This window comes from Electrophorus electricus, chromosome 14 (genome assembly GCF_041902795.1).
Source record: "Electrophorus electricus isolate QZ-2024a chromosome 14, ASM4190279v1, whole genome shotgun sequence".
Classification (NCBI taxonomy): domain Eukaryota; kingdom Metazoa; phylum Chordata; class Actinopteri; order Gymnotiformes; family Gymnotidae; genus Electrophorus; species Electrophorus electricus.
The window spans coordinates 8,941,209-8,957,500 of NC_137510.1; the positions used below are offsets into that span (position 1 = coordinate 8,941,209).

Consider the following 16,292-nt stretch of genomic DNA (forward strand, 5'->3'; position numbering starts at 1 on the left):
TAAATGATCTCTTTGCTAAAATGATTGCCCTTGGCAAATGCACTCAAGAAATATATAGTAGACTGTTTGATGACGTCATAAAGAAATGCCACGAAACAGTGATTACGTCAGAGAGTGTCATGCCATTCAGTGGCTGTTTACAGCACTGGCATCAGAAGCTTCAGCATATAGCCTAGTTGAATTGATTAGGCCCATTATAGTTTAATACTCTAAAAGCATTCTCTATCTGATTTATTATTATAATCCCCCTTTAAGAAACAATGAGGCCATCAGGCTACAGTGTAAAAATATAAAGAAATACCGTAATGCACTATTTTTATATTAATCAAATTATTCCTCACTTTTACCCTGAGAGACACTTGTGCATCTTCCTTCAAAAATGATCAAATGAAATTTAAAAAAATGTTTTCATAGTAGGTAAAGCAATTTTCACAGAAAATGTGACTTACTTATTACGATACACATTTCAACAAAACCAGGCTTGTTTTATATGTTACATTTAATTAGGCTACTTTTTTTCCCTGGTACCAAACTCCTTATAGGGAAAGGCGAAACCACAAACCACCAAACAAATGGCCAAACTGAGAAAATGTTAAAAAATAATAATAAATAAAAGTTTATCGGTTGGTAGTCCATAATAACTAATGAACGTGTGGTATTACAGAGGCTATTCTAAAACACAAGCAAGAGTCACATGCCTTGTATGCATTTTGTATGCGTTTTTTCTGTTTCATGTAAAGTTATTTCTTTGCTTTTTCTGATTTTTTGAGCCATATAAAAAGTGCCTGACGCATTATGCAGCTCAGCAGAGCACAAGATCAAACCTTTGACACAAACGAGAGAGGCCACCGAACAAATTATTACGGCAAACTAAACAACGGTAACGTTAGTTTAATTTTGGTGATTTATTGCTTGATATTTATTTCACATTTCTAACTAAATTAACTTTGAATATTCTTGCAGCTTACTTGTTTTATTAGCAGTTAGCCATTATCTAGTGGCAGCTAATCTCCGTTATGTCGGCTTGTTATTATAGCTAATTGTATATTATTTCGCATAGCTTTTTATTTTATGCATTTTTAATTCAATAAACCTATATCAGTAGGAAAATGTATGGTGCATTGACAACACCAAATGTGCTAGCTCCTCCACGTGGTCAGAACTCCGCTGGTTGTGCTCTTTCCCATGACAAAGCCGAAGAAGCTCACGGCTTGAATAATTCCTTGCTGTCGCAGCCAGTTTTAAAAGCCACCAGAAAGCACACGTTTGGCGACACATCAGATTTAATTTTTAATGTTTGCATTCGAAGACACCGGGACGTTATTTATTTTTAATTCTTTGCCATATTTCAGTTTAAGCCAGTATCATTAGCTCTGCTGTCATCATTTAGGATCATCTGAAGTCCTTCCTCTGAGCCTTTATTGCCTTTAAATGCGCAGATGTAATGTAGCGTTAGCCACACTGCTAGCAGTAATATCTCAGTATCTCAATTAAACAGTAAAACATCTTCTGAATGTTAGTACCAGCAATCCTGACATATACCATAATATAAAACATGAAATTAACATAGCATTGAACATATGCATTTTAATGTATGGTTTGGCCTCATATATTATGGGATTTTGCCTGCTCCTTGACTATGCCTTTGGATTACCCCTGTATCTCATTAAACTTTTCACATACTGCATATGACTCTGTCTCTGCTCAGCATATCCGACACACGTATGGCTTATAAGTTACATGGTAATTACATTTTGAAATATGTACAAGCCTGCTCCTAAAATGTGATTTTTTATATTTAAATTTTTTTAAAGAAGGAAAATCATTGTTAATCAGTGATATTAGCTAGCTGGCTAAAAAAAGTAACATTTGTCTGATAAAATTAATTTCTGAGTGATTTATTTATTTTCTCATAAGTAAACAACCAAGATACACATACAACTATTATGTACAATGTCTTGAGACATTACTTTTTACAGCCAAACACCATTTATGACAGAGACTATGGAGGGCTGGAGTAGGCAAGCTTATTGGTAATTATTCTATAGTCATTGTTTTATTTTCTAGGTAATTCTAGGTCACCATATTTACATGGTAGGCACAATAGTTTAAGAAGTAGAAGTAAACAATCACCATCATTAGGCATTGATCGGTATTGAACTTAACTGAAAGGTAAATAATACTTTAAAAACAGTATATATTGTGACATATCATCTCGCATAGCATTAAACCTTACTGATCAGAGCAGTGTCTAAATTAATTATTTTTTCTTTTCTTACACCGACACCTATACTATAAAGATTAAATAGGATGAAAGGTCTCAAGCGCACTATCAGTTATCCAGCAGGTAGCAGAAGTTAATAGCTTTCAAGGTTAGATGTGTGTCTCACAACTGAATTCACTGATAATGACAGTACAAAGACTTTTTCCTGACATGATTTATATTTGATGAGTGTGATATTGATATGCTTTCCAAATTTAGTAACACAGTGCATAAATGGCTAGTCTGTGGTATAAATAATGTCCTCAATTGCACTAGTTATATGTGCTTCTCAAACAGACCAATATATGAAGCAAGACACAAATGCATTTCTTGTTTTATAGCTGTATGATGAACAATTCAAATGTAGAAGTATGTATAGTATATAAATATGCTTCAAGCACACATTTTACTCAACAGACCCATTCCTTCTTACAGTAACAATGGAATAGACAGGTATTAGGTATAATAGTTATTTTATTATGATGACAAAATATATATCACTTTCACGCATCTGAGCCATGTTCTATTTAATATTGTTTTTGGGACTGTGCTTGTGTGTGTAAGTCAAAGACATCATATTTTATGAGTATGTTGCTGGAATGATGTATATTACAGTAATTTCTGTGTAAACTGTTCCTGTCTCAGCAATAATACTAAGCGATGCTTTAAGAATCTGTGGTTAAGTAACAGAACATCCCGTTACAACTTTTGATATTTGATGTTTTAACAATAGCCCTGTCTATTCCATTGTCTGAAGACTAAAAAACAATTGTGGTGGAAATGAATTTTATATCAGTGGGAACATCTAGACAATTAAAATATATTTTAATTTTAGCTTCATAAAGAAAGTATGAAGTGTGAAAATCCAAAATGTAAGTGTACTGACAAAACAGTTGATTTGCACACTTTTAGGTGCTATGCAAAATAAATTTAAAAGACTAAAACACAAACAACTATATACAAAGTCTGTTCATTTAGTTAAGATCTGCAACATCTGCAGCAGTTGTAATCTGAAGGAAACTGGTTTCTAGGCTGAATGCTTTGTGTTGAAAAGTCAGTGACTTGATAGGCTAGAGTGAAATAACTCCAACACACACATCAGATGGCACTTCCAAAAAGAAGTTAATTCCTTCCTTGTGTGTACAGGACATAGGGGATAAGGTGTGAAGAACAAAAAGCAAAGTGAAAGCAGGTAAGATCCACTGAGAAGGAACCTCATGGATTATATACATATTAACAAAATGTGGTTAAAGTAGCTTGAAACAACATCGGGCTCCACAAACCTTTCATTTTAACAGTTTGAAATCTTACTCCCCAAATTATTTTACCAACTAATGTACAATGGTTAAAAACTCATCAGCAGTCCAACAGGAATTAACCCAATTCTAAGCTGCTGCAATAATGCTTTTTTATAGTTGACAAAGAAATAAATATATACAAAACCAAACTCATCTAGCACTGTGTACAGCTGGCATCTGTTGACAGTTGACATGAAGAGATGAAGACAACTTCAAAGACCACTGAGTTTTTAACAGTTTGTACTGATGCTGTGGGATCCAAGCAGAAGAAACAGCACTATAGTCTTCTAGAAAGTCATCCCATAATAGTCCCAAGAGCCAGTGACCTAGTCTGACTGTAACTACTTATAAAGTGCTTTCTAAAAAAAAAACAAAAAAACATAAACACTCTTTTTATAATTATAATAAATCTGTATGTTTTGTAAGTACAACATCGAAGTCGGGTGGGGGGCAGGACAAAAGCATTATCAAATGAGAACACAAGGGTAACTTTAGGCACAAGCAGAGAGCCCCCCCCTTCTGTGTTCACTTCTTGAAGGGTGTCAGTCTGCCGATGTTGTGCCAGAAGGTGGAGCGCTTGTGTTTCGGTTCAGCCAGCATAAAGACCTGCTGCTGGGGCAGTGAGGTGGGCAGTGTTGGGTGCTTCTGACGCAGCAGGAAGTCATAGTAGGGCCTGGTCACTGCTGCTAAACATAAAAGACAAACCACATCTCATCTCACACACACACACTCATTTACCAGAGGCATTTATATTTATAGCATTTAGAAGATGCTCTTATCCAGGCAGACTTTCAAAAGTCCCCTGGGCTTAAGAGTGTAGATATAAGTCTAATTCCAAGACCATATTAAGAGTTCTTTACTGGAAAAATGATTATTAAGTAAAAACCTCTTAAATGTAGGCAATGTGTCTAATAGTCCTTTGCCTTAGTTTTTAAACCCATTTCTAGACATTTTCACTCATTTTTTTTTAAATACATCTGATCTTCTTATAGTAAAAGTTTTGTGCAGATCATCTTGACTTTTAAGAAATACAGGCTTATAGGAAATAAAATCAACAGACAATGCTGTAAGATTTTTTTACTTTATGTTATGATAACATTACTGTATATATAAATAAATGTGTAGAAATATGTTGAATAATGTTCCTGTAATATTATATATATATCACATCATGGATATATCAATACAGTATATCACAACATTAAATTTTCTGAATTTCCATGCATTTTGAGATTTGGAAATGAGTGCTTTTAAGTTCTGTATTGTTCAAGACTTTTCAGACCATTCACGTACCATATACTACACAAACATATAGTATGTATTCGCTAGTCACGTAGTTCAGCACACTTTTTTTTTCTGATGTAGTCAGAGTATAAACACTGGTGGACAAAAGAGCAGACCAGGGAAAGGTAGTATTCTATTCCTTATCTAGTGCACTATTTAGGGAATGAGCTAATCTTATGCAGTGCACTGGACATTGAATGTGTTGATAAGGTTCAGATTGATCTAGGACAGGGTTTTCTAATCCAAGCTGATTTGTCCCTCTGCACTGGACAGGGCATTATTTTATACCCCTAACACTCTCCCTTTAACTTGTCAGTTACTTATCCATATCCAACTACTTAAGTCTTTCACAAGCTCCATACTGATATGTAAGAACATACTAAACCACACAGTGGAGTCTAGAACTCCTGTTTCAGCAAACATGAGCACAATTACTCAAGGGTAGAGATCACTCAAAGTTCTGCCCTCACCTTTGGGCTTCCCAGCTGGATGGCTTTTGCATGCGTTCAGCATGGCTTGCTTCTTCTGGCCTTCAGTGATGGAAAAACCTGCAAAGGCAGACAGAAGGAGCTTTTTAATGCTTTTCAATGAAGTTTTTCATGTTTGATACATTTTGCACGAACTCTTGAGTCTTACGGTAGTGTTGTGGGATCTAATACAGTTTCTCCATTTTTAAATGTCAGAGTAGATGATAACCTGAAGATGTTTCATTGGTAATCATTACCTTTCAGTGATCATGCTTAAAGACATGTAGCAAATTAATTATTTAAATCAAAAGTAGGTAGGGCACATCAAGGAACACAACCACAAAGTACTAACATGACTTAATTAAAATGAATAAAAATTACCTAGGTTATTTCATTTGCATAATGTTATCTGACCTATAACACCATTCATAGACTATTTCCTTAATACAGCACACTAAATTATTTTCTGATGCAAGCTAAATAGTGCTTGGAATGTTTATGTAGCTGTTTCTGGCCAAGCTCTAGAACAAATTTGGTTTGTGCCACAAACATGTATTCAAATATTCACCACCCAAATGAGAAGGAGCCAGCATAAATCCCAGGCTGGTGAGTCCTAACAAAGTCGTGCAGCGTTACAGCATGACATGGATTTATGTCTGCTTATCTGTAGGATCAACCCAATGGTCAACTCCACTTCTCCACTTCTCCACTTCTGCCTCTGTTCACTTCCAGTAATATATTTTCTGACACAGTGCCAAACTGGCTTTTTGCGCCTGGTTACAGACAGTGGTTTAGTGTTTTAGCTGCTCTAACATACCTGAGTCAACATTATAATGAGCCAAATCAGTTTGTCTTGGAAAATAAAAAGGCTAAACTATACACACAGTGACCTATAAGCTGACACTCGATCTATTCATCTTACTGAGAAGTGATGGAAATGGGTTTTTGTTGTCTTAAGTGAGTTAACTTAAGAGGTGATAGAAAGGTGGTTTAATTAACTTAAAAGAGCTTTCATTCATTCTTCTCTGCATAAGGTGGCTGTTAATAAGATCTCTGCATTCCACAATGCTTTGCAACCAAAATAAATGCATATATATTACTAAATTTAATAAACGCCTCCCTGAACCTTGGCTACATTCCTAAATCATTCAGATTAGCAGTAATAAGATCACTTATCAAAAAATCTAACCTTGACCCATGTCAGCTGTCAAACTACAGGCCAATCTCAAACCTACTATTTATTTCCAAGGTCCTAGAAAAAGCTGTAGCTCAGCAGCTAAGCTTATATCTGAACAAAATACATGAAGTCTTTCAGTCAGGATTTAGGCCTAATCATAGTATGGAAGCAGCACTAATTGAAGTACTTAATGACCAGTTGCTGGTTTCTGACCAGGGTTATGTCTCTAAGCTTATATTGCTTGATCTGAGTGCAACATTTGACACACAGCATTTATACATCACAACATTTTACTAGGTAGACTCAATAATGTTGTTGAGATTAGGGGAATAGCCCTTTCCTGATTTAAATCTAATCTACCTGGTTGCTTCCATAAATAGAGAATTTTCAGCATACAAGGTTAGCTACAGTGTCCCACAAGGATCTATTCTAGGGCCTTTGCTTTTTTCTTTATATATGCTACCTCTAAGTAATATCACACATAAACACTGTGCTAGTTTCCACTGCTATGATGATGATACTCAGCTATATGTCTCAGCCAAACCAGTGGATATATATTAGCTTTGTATTATTGACGATTAAATAAGGGACATCAGACACTGGACGTTGAGGAACTTTCTCTCACTTAATCCTGACAAAACAGAGGTGCCTCTATTAGGCCCAGAGACAGCTAGGTCCTCACTCTCTAATTAATCAGTGAACCTCAATGGTCTCCCAATCACATCTTCTCTAACAGTTAAAGATCTTGGAGTTATTATGCATCCCAGCCTCTCGTTCAAAGCAGAAAAGTTAGTCATGCATTTATTACTTTAAGATTGAACTACTGTAATCCCTTACAGTAATCCCTGTATCATTAAGTGCCCAAACAAGGTCCAGCTAGTTCAAAATGCAGCAGCCAGATTTCTTACTAGAACTAGAAAATTTGATCACAAACATGCACACCATAACTCCTATCTTAACTATTTTACATTGGCTCCCAGTTAAATTTCGTATTGATTATAAAATACTTCTAATAACCTACAAAGCACTGAATGGTCTTGCTCTACAGTACCTTAGAGAACTCTTACCATCCACCATGCCTGCTTAGATCAAAAGGTGCAGACTCTTTACTAGTACTAGTTTCTGCTGAGGTACACCGACTCCTGATGTCATGATGTTACTGAGCCTCAACCTGTCTCAGCTTCCATGGCTACTCCACCACCCCCTGATATCCCCTCCTGTAGCCCACCACACCTCTACCCCGGGCAACTGGACGTTTTCTCTTGGAAACAGTTTCGGACACATGCACACCATCAGGACAAGACTAGGACCTCTAGAAAGTTGGACTAGACATTACTTGCTTATTTTTTCATTTTTTATTTATTTTTCTCTTAAAATTGTTGTTAGCCAGAGGAGGATTTCCCCCCGACTCGTCTCAAGGTTTCTTCCTCATGCTTTAGGTAGCTTTTCCTTGCCACTGTCAATGTTTTTCGTGCATGTCTGTGGGGATGTGTTTATAGGTCAGTAGGGGTGTGTGTGTGTGTGAAGGGTGCAGTACATCACCTGTTTCTTGGTCATGCTGCACCTGCTCCCGCTCGTCAGCAAAGGCTCGGAGCCAACGCTGTTTCTGCTCCGGCTTTTTGGCACACAGCAGGTGCACCTCACCACCACTGAGAGACTGCAGCCGCATGCCATTCTTCACACTCACGTTCAGCTCCTTGTCCTTACCATCCTCCATATCCAGCACCTCCATCTGATCCATGTCCACCCTGCCCTTGTAGTACAGTATGTCTCTCCGCAACAGATCCTGGTCCGTGAACCAAAGAGAACCAGCGCAGGTCAAAAAGGGTCCAAAACTGAGAAAGACTTTTGCAAAGGACCCCAATCTAATTCTACTTGTGAAGAACATGATGGTAATACATTATTGTGTTACCTGAGACCTAATGGCTGCGCAAACAAAACACTTTAGTTGTCATTTAGTTGTCTGAGGAATTCCTTCCCTCTCTCTTTAAATAATGTAAATAAACTGAAATGTATTTTGTGTATCTGAAGGGCAGCTGTGCCTCACCTTTTTACAGTAGACCATCTGATGATTGAACAGAAAGAACATCCGCTGCTGGCTTTTGGCTTGAGGTGGTGTGACCTTTGTCAGCTCTCCAGAGAAGATCAGATCTGAACTTCTACTGAGGATGTCCTCACCCTGATGTGCATGTGCACGCACACACACACACACACACACACACACACACACACACACTAACTAAAGAATTTCCTTAAATGTGTATTTATTTTTATATTTATTTATTTATTAATTAAATAAGTGAACCAATCTCAGCCACATCTGATTTTTTTCATTGTATTTATTGATTGATTTTCTGAATTCTTCAAAATATAACTTTAATTTTAAAACTCTGACTGCCACTCACCTCCCAGTCCTCTATAGAGCTCTGCCATTGAGCGATCTTATCCACATTCTCTAATCGCCTTTTCCTCTCATTAATCAGACGGGCCACGTTCTTCATCCCATTTAATGCTGCTTCCACATCTTTGTAGTCTCTAAGACAAATATCAATTCATTATTTCAGTTCAGTCCAACTCATAACTTATTTTTTTTAATTATAAGTGTGTAGTAGAATGAATGCTGCTTCTGTTGCACTCAGTTAAAGTATAAAGAAGCTTAATTGCAGCTTATAGTGAGTATAAAATATTAAACAAGTACATAAAACAAGCAAACCATATAAACTAAAGCACTGGGGTAAATCTACACATAGTTGATAGACTATATGTAGGTTATATGTAAGTCTACATATAACTGATAGACTATTTGTAGATTTAATGAGATTGAAATAAAAATTGAAATAAAAAGAAACCAAAAATACAATGATCTAATCCTTCTCAGAATGTTATTCACTAGCTATCTTGGCTGAAGTCCCACCTATCATGAACTGATGACTTGTATTCAAAACATGGAAAACTTGCCTAGATTATTTTACAGTATTTTATGAAGATTTCTGGCAGGTTACTAGGCACCTGTGCTGCACTTGGTGTAATTGTGTTTGGGGTTTCGTGCACCTTTGTTGGAGGTTGGGTTACTATGGTTGAGGGCATGTGTTTTGGAGTTTGGTTGGTTTTCTGTGGGGGTTGATGTATGTGTGGTGGGGGTGATGTATGTGTAGTTGGGGTTGGGGTCAAAAGGGTTAGAGTACGTGTGTTGAGGTTTGCTGTACATGCGTTGGGTTTTGGGATACCTGTGTTGGGGGTTGTGCTAGGGGATGATGAACCTGTTGGGGGTTGGTAAACTTATGTTGGGAATTGGCATGCTGGTGGATGGTGTACCTGTGTTGGTGGATGCTGTGTTGAGGGTTGGTATAGATGTGTTGGGGCTAGATGTACCTGTGTTGTGGGTTGGTGTATTTAAGTAACTCAGCCAGCTGCAGCGGGTACTTGCAGATCTTCTGGACAGGAGTAAGGAGGAAGCCATCCAGAGAAATGTCAATCATCTTCTGGAGAAGACGACAGGCCTCAAAGAAGAACACATACTTGTTGAGCTTTATAAGTTTGGAGAGCTGTACACAGGCATTTGGGTGATTGTTGCAGTATTCTGAGTAGATCTGGAAATCTGTTTGCTGTAAAGAGACAGGGCACAATGACATCAGTGATTAGTCATAGCAAAGCAGAGATGTAAAAGTTCAAGTTAAAAAAGTAAAAGTCCTGCCATTTCTTTGTATCACCTAGGTGATTTCATTCATTAATTATACCTGCTGGCAAATTAGTCAAAAGTCCTTGACCTTTACTTTCTGAGCCTGAACTATGCATGCCTGCATCAAAGGCAAGACATTAAAGATGACAATAAGAAATGGCAATTACATGTAGAGTTAATTCAAAGGGGGAAAAAAACATTTTACATGTTCTAAGAAGCAGGAGCCTATCTCGCTGAGATGGGGCTCATCCTTGTTGAACCTCTTCTCCAGACATTTCAGGAACTTCTTCTGGAAGCTGTATATGTCTTCAATGTTTCCAAAGATGGTGCACAGCTGTTCCTCTGTAAACATGTCCATGCGCTTCCGGCACTGTTTGATGTAACCCTACAAAGAATGTAGATGAACAAACCAAGGTCAGTTAATACCAGAGGGGCCTTGATTTTTGGTGGGATAAAACCACAAATACATTTGAATATCAATAAGAATACACTGAAGTCACACATTTTAAAAGAGTTGCCCAGTTTGGCTGTTTGAGAACAGGTAAAATATGCTCCCTTAGGGATTTTGAACTATCTGCAAGCTAGAGATGGAGTTCTGTGGTAGGCCAGGAAGAAGAGCACCACAGTAGTGCAGATGATCTGACATAAAAGCATGAGAAAGCATAAAAGCATAAACGTTTTTTTTTGCTGTTAGCTGCAAAAAATAATGAATCTTAGATATATTTCTCAAGTGACAGAATGCATTTTATGCAACTATTATAGCTAATGTCACTGCCAAAAGTAACACCTCTGTTTCTGACCTTTTTAGCCTTTAGTTTTTAGCCTTCACAGATCGGGGCTTTAAGAGCACAAGTGCAACCATCCTCAGTTTGTCATTCGCAATATCAATGAATTCAGATTCAGAGTCACACCAAGGATCTAACCTTAAGGGACCCCGGAAGAGAAAGAAAGGTGAATAGATGAATGATTTTCAACATAATATATTCATGGCTGCTCAGATGGAAATGAAACCAATTTAATATAGAGCCAGAGAGTCCATCTTTTGGTCAACTGTATCAAAAACAGGACAAAGATCTAAACAAAGCAGAGTGGATAGGTTACCTGCATCCTGATCATTAATAGAATAATCCTGATCATTCCAAGATCATTAATAACTGCTTTTCTGTGCTATGAGCCAAAATCCAGAATAGAATGAAGAGGATTGAGATAATCCCATAGAAACCACCTTTACTACTAAAATAATAAGTGACTTGTTATTTTTTCTACCCATTAATAATCCAATCTCCCAAAATGTAAACATTCTGCATATGATAGAACTTCTCCCAGGGACGTTAACAACAACAAAGATCATGAGTGCCTGACAGCATTTTACAATATAACTGACCCGTAATCATTTTGACAAGCTGATGGAAAACCAGTATCTGGTTAAAAAAACTTGATTGGAAAAGTTAATATGCCACCTTGATTAAAGCATATACCCCCTTGATATGACATGGTTAATGAATGGTCATTATCTTGACCAACACTATTTATTCATTGGAAAGTGTGATTAGCTAATGTCAGTATTTTGTGATAGGGACAGGAAAACTAATGAGGGAACAGGCAGTTGTAGCAGTGACCTCTCTTAACAGAGGGATTGCTGGACTGGTCCCAGCAATACAAAGCCATTTTGTCCTCATAGGAAGAGCCACTCATGAGCCATGAGCCAGCAGCCAACACAGTACATTAAGGTCAATTCTACCCTTCATCACTACCAGAAAATCTGGGCAGTTCTGCTTAATCAAAGCATCAGTCTCAGTCAGCAATGCGCTGACCTCACAGATGTCCTTCAGGTGTTTGATGTAGTCTCTCTCCGTGCTCATGATCTCGTTGATGACGTTGGTTCTCATCTGCTCTTTGCAGGGCAGGCCAGGTCCCAGGAGGAGCCCCATGCCCCGGCTGTGCTCCTTCTGCACCTCTTCCAGCTGGGACAAGTACTCCTCCATTGGTTCATCCTGGTTCACACGCAACTGAGCAGGTAGAGACACAAACCGGGGTGTTCATATGGTGCTTTTCTGTCAAAAGTAATGTGAACAATGGATGAATGTATCTGAAACAACTGCTGATGATGGGATTCTGGGTGTTTTTGTTTTAAAGTCTACTATAAATCCTGAAATCAGTCACATAGGTGAAATTAACATTACCTGAAAGATTTTAGGTATTTGATGGATTATTGCTTATAGATGTGTGTACATATGTCATGGTTAGCCCCTCCTAGCGTCCTGTCTCCGTGGTAACCCTGTCTCGTGTCTTTATTTTGATTTACCTGCTTGATTCTGTTGGGTTCTTCACCCCTCATGAGTTTCTTCTGTGTCTTGTTTAGTTCTTGTTAACCTATGTATTTAATCTCTGTGTTTGCCTCAGTGAGTTGCTGGTATGCATGGTCTCGTTTGGGTGCTTGTTTTTCATTTACGTTCCCCAGTGACTTGTGTATACTTGTCTTTGTATTAATCTGTTTCTTCCTTTTGTTTCGTTTAGTTTTCTATTTATGCAGTCTAATGCCATTCATTATGGCTCCCTGACTATAGACTGTTATAACAACTCTGTGTATGGATTTGCCCCTAATAAATCTCGCTCATCACAGCGATTGCGTCTGCTTATCATTCACTCCACATTACAACATGCTTTGTCATGATTTTCTCTTCTGTTTTACAGACAACAGAGGCTTAATGTGACTAAGTATTAAGTGTCCTTGTATAATTACTTGGCAAATAAAAATAATTTTGCACAAAAGCATGTGCCAAATGAATACATGTTAAATGAAAATGTAAATAAAACATTTGTTTCTGTGCCTGCTGTAAGATGGGCTCCTCACCCTAACGAAGCTTGCAGGAAACCAGCCCTCGCTGTCCAACACTCGCCCCCACCACCACTCCTTATTGGTGGCATCCACTACTTCGATGACATCACCCGCCTTGAAACCCAGCTCCTGGTCATCCATGGTAACATGGTCCCACAGTGCCTCAGCATACACGATACTGCCATCACTGATCAGCTACATGGAGCAGAAGAATGAGTTATAAGGTGAGTATAAAACAGTATAGCTGGCCAGGGGGTGAATATAAGGAGCACAGCCGGCCAGTCAGTGAGTATAAGATAGTATAGTGGAAAAGGCAAAAAGGGAAAAAGATCAGGGAAAAGAAGAACATGAAGAACTTACACGGTTCTTTAACTGTTTATGGAGAACATACACAATTCTACGTATTGTAGTGGATGAAAGTGGACACAGGGCTGGCTGAAACATCAAACTCTCTAAATCCGGCTTCTGACAGCATCCGCATATCTTAATGATGAAAACATCTACCAAGAGCAAGACAGACCACTATTTTGAAAGCCTTCTCATAAAAATAATTACATTATCAGGTGCATGGGAGTTCAACCACTATGTAGAGAAATAAGGAAGAAGCAGGAAAGAAAACAAATATAGGCCATTTGAGCCCCCTTCTCTCTTTCTTTTTCATTCTCTCACTATCATAAATCCATCATCAAAAAGAAGGGAAATGTTGGCTTGTTGCTAGGCAACTCGTCCATACCATTTCGCCTCTCCACTGATTTTCTGTCAGACGGCTTCTGGTTCTGCCATCATGATGTAGGCAAAAACACACATACACACAGTACACATGCATATGCAGACACAAACATAAATCATAAATACCTGCATGCATTCACATATAAACATGACTTCAGGAGTTGGTGTTTAGGTGTTTAAACTGCTGTGCAAGTAGTACAACACCTGTGACAATTAACAAGAACACTCATCATCACTGACTATAGTCACACACACACACACACACACAGACAGAGGGCTTGACTGCTAGATATGTGGCTCTTGATGACTTTACATTGACTTTACATGTGTGCAGACCAAACAGAAAAGCTGTGTTAATGCATTTTACCATTATTATTATTATTATTTTTATTATTATTATTTAGATTTATATAGTGCCATTCTCAAACTCAAAGGCCCTTTACAGACTCAAGATTTCAGCTTTTACCATCACTCACATGACATCTACATCTAAGGTATTCTGTACAGGACTTTAATCCAAAATGGGTCCTAGATTTTGCAGTCACTGGTAGTTAAATTATGTCACAGAACAAAATTATTCACAGCTGCAGAGCTGCAGGTACTCTATCCTCCCTGTACCTTGCAATCATCAAATGCAACAACAAAGTACAAAGCAATGATCACTTAACTCAGTACCAGGGATTACAGAACAGGTGACAGCCTAAAAGTTGACATAGCCAGAGGCAAAGAGCCTGTCAGCTCCTAATGCAGTCATCCATGATCCAAGGCTCCTCCCGAACACCTGATTGTCAAGTTTACAGTAGTAACATTACTGCAGCCAGCCACATATAGGCTCAGTTTCTTTACTACTCACCCTCTGTAGTAAATCTCAATCTTGTGAGAACATTTCATCCCTCTTTTACCCTATTTAGTGGTAATGCCTATTTTAATCTAACTGATAAGCAAACCAAATTTGTCACAAACCTTTACAATAACATATTGTAAAAACATTGACTTAGATGTCTAAAGTACTGAGCTGTTAGTGAAGCCAAAAATGCAGTCAGAAAGCAGCTGAACCTCACTAATGTACAAATTCTAGCCAGTGACCCAGGACTCTGCTCTGTCCTGAGACTTGGGAGGACAATGGTCAGAAATAAACATGAATGGAAGAAATATAATATAAACATCTATAGCAAGTGTAACATCACGTAACTGCTTTTAAAAGATTATCTTTAATCAAACACTTTGTCTAATATGACAAAGGGTAAATAACTGCATGGGAAGTTAAGGTTCACATTTCAATCAGAAACATCCATAGTAACAAATACTAGTACCAATTATCTTTCCTGTGTCTTGCTGTATTAAAAGTGATTCAATCCAGTCCTTTACCTTAGTTTCTATGGTGCACTGATGCAGTTTGCCCATCCAAAAGAGAACTCTTCTGTTCAGCCTCTGTTTAGCTCCCTCTCTCCCTTCCTCTCTGCTTCTCTCTCTCCCTCCCTCTCTGCTCTCCTCCTCTCTTTATCTCCCTCCCCTTCTCTCTTGCACTCTGGTGTTTGATTCTTTTCTCTCTGTCTGTCTCTGATTGTCTCTCTCTCTCTCTCTCTCTCTCTCTGTCTCTCTACTGGAAGGCAAGCAGAAATATGAGCACTACGTTGACAATGATGAGGAACATCATGATGAGGAATACGACCATGCGCTGCGTCTCTGGGTCCATGTTGCAGCGAAGCAGTGTGTCGAGCAGGCCCAGGCGTTGCCTGCTTCCCCGCACGGAGCTGCGAGCCATGCGGGCCCCAGCTGCCCTGATGCTCCCTGACACTCCTCCACGGGGACGGCCACCTGGGCTTTCCAGCACCCAGCCTGCCTCCCTGCTGCCCGACGAAGCCTTCCTCCCTGTGCTCCTCCAGCTGAGGCGTCAGACAGATGGGAATCTCACTAATAAGATCTCTCTGATTCTACTTTTCATTCTCTTCTGGTGTTTTGTCACACTACTCTTATGTTCCTTCCTCCTCCTCTCTCCTCCTTTCTCTCATTTCCAGTTCTCTCTCTCCCGTGTATTCGCTGTTTCTCTTTCTGTCGTTCTCTCTCTCTCTCTCTCTCTCTCTCTCTCTCTCTCTCTCTCTCTCTCTCTCCCCCCTGTTCTCCCCCCACCCCCACCCCTAGCTCTCTTTTTCTGTAAGACACACGCGTAAAGGACACTCTTACGGCAGTTGGATAGGTGGAACCTCCATGTCTGCGTTGTTCCCAGTTGTTCCCTGCCCTCCTGAAAGTAAACACGGAGGCTGAAAATGGAGCTTGGCTCTGCCTGGAGCTATGCTGGCACAGTCATCCATCTCATTCCCAGCAGCGCTCTCACGCTTGGGCTTTTTTCCCCTCCCCTTATTACCACTAGCAACCAATCAGCTAGCTCTTTTCTGAATGCATCCTGGAAACCAAAATTGTTGAGGCAGGCCTTAGCAACCACGAAGAGGGTGTGGGGGAGGGGACTGTAAGAGGAGGGCAATCGGGGGAGAAATAGAGCTATGAGATGTGTCAAGAGAGAAGGAAAGAGCAAGAGAGAAAAAGAAAAAGAGAAAG

At 38.9% G+C, this 16,292-nt stretch overlaps 1 protein-coding gene across 8 annotated transcripts in view; it reads right to left on the reverse strand.

Annotated features, from left to right (window-relative positions):
* Nucleotides 1-1,882: 1,882 nt before the first annotated feature.
* The window catches only part of LOC113573753 (rho guanine nucleotide exchange factor 4-like), a 96,306-nt gene continuing 81,896 nt past the window's right edge, over nt 1,883-16,292 (reverse strand). For 5 of the 8 annotated variants that reach the window (XM_035530641.2, XM_035530640.2, XM_081696083.1 and 2 more), the window contains 9 exons: nt 13,023-13,202; nt 11,983-12,177; nt 10,374-10,553; nt 9,862-10,094; nt 8,895-9,024; nt 8,537-8,668; nt 8,032-8,275; nt 5,316-5,393; nt 1,883-4,247 (listed from right to left, as the gene is read on the reverse strand). In XM_035530641.2, coding sequence (XP_035386534.2) covers nt 4,087-4,247; nt 5,316-5,393; nt 8,032-8,275; nt 8,537-8,668; nt 8,895-9,024; nt 9,862-10,094; nt 10,374-10,553; nt 11,983-12,177; nt 13,023-13,202 — 1,533 coding nt within the window. In that variant the 3' untranslated portion in view covers nt 1,883-4,086. Of the gene's footprint in view, nt 4,248-5,315; nt 5,394-8,031; nt 8,276-8,536; nt 8,669-8,894; nt 9,025-9,861; nt 10,095-10,373; nt 10,554-11,982; nt 12,178-13,022; nt 13,203-15,104; nt 15,850-16,292 lie in introns of those variants that run through there. The other 3 variants (XM_081696082.1, XM_027004280.3, XM_027004288.3) reach the window with 2 other exon arrangements.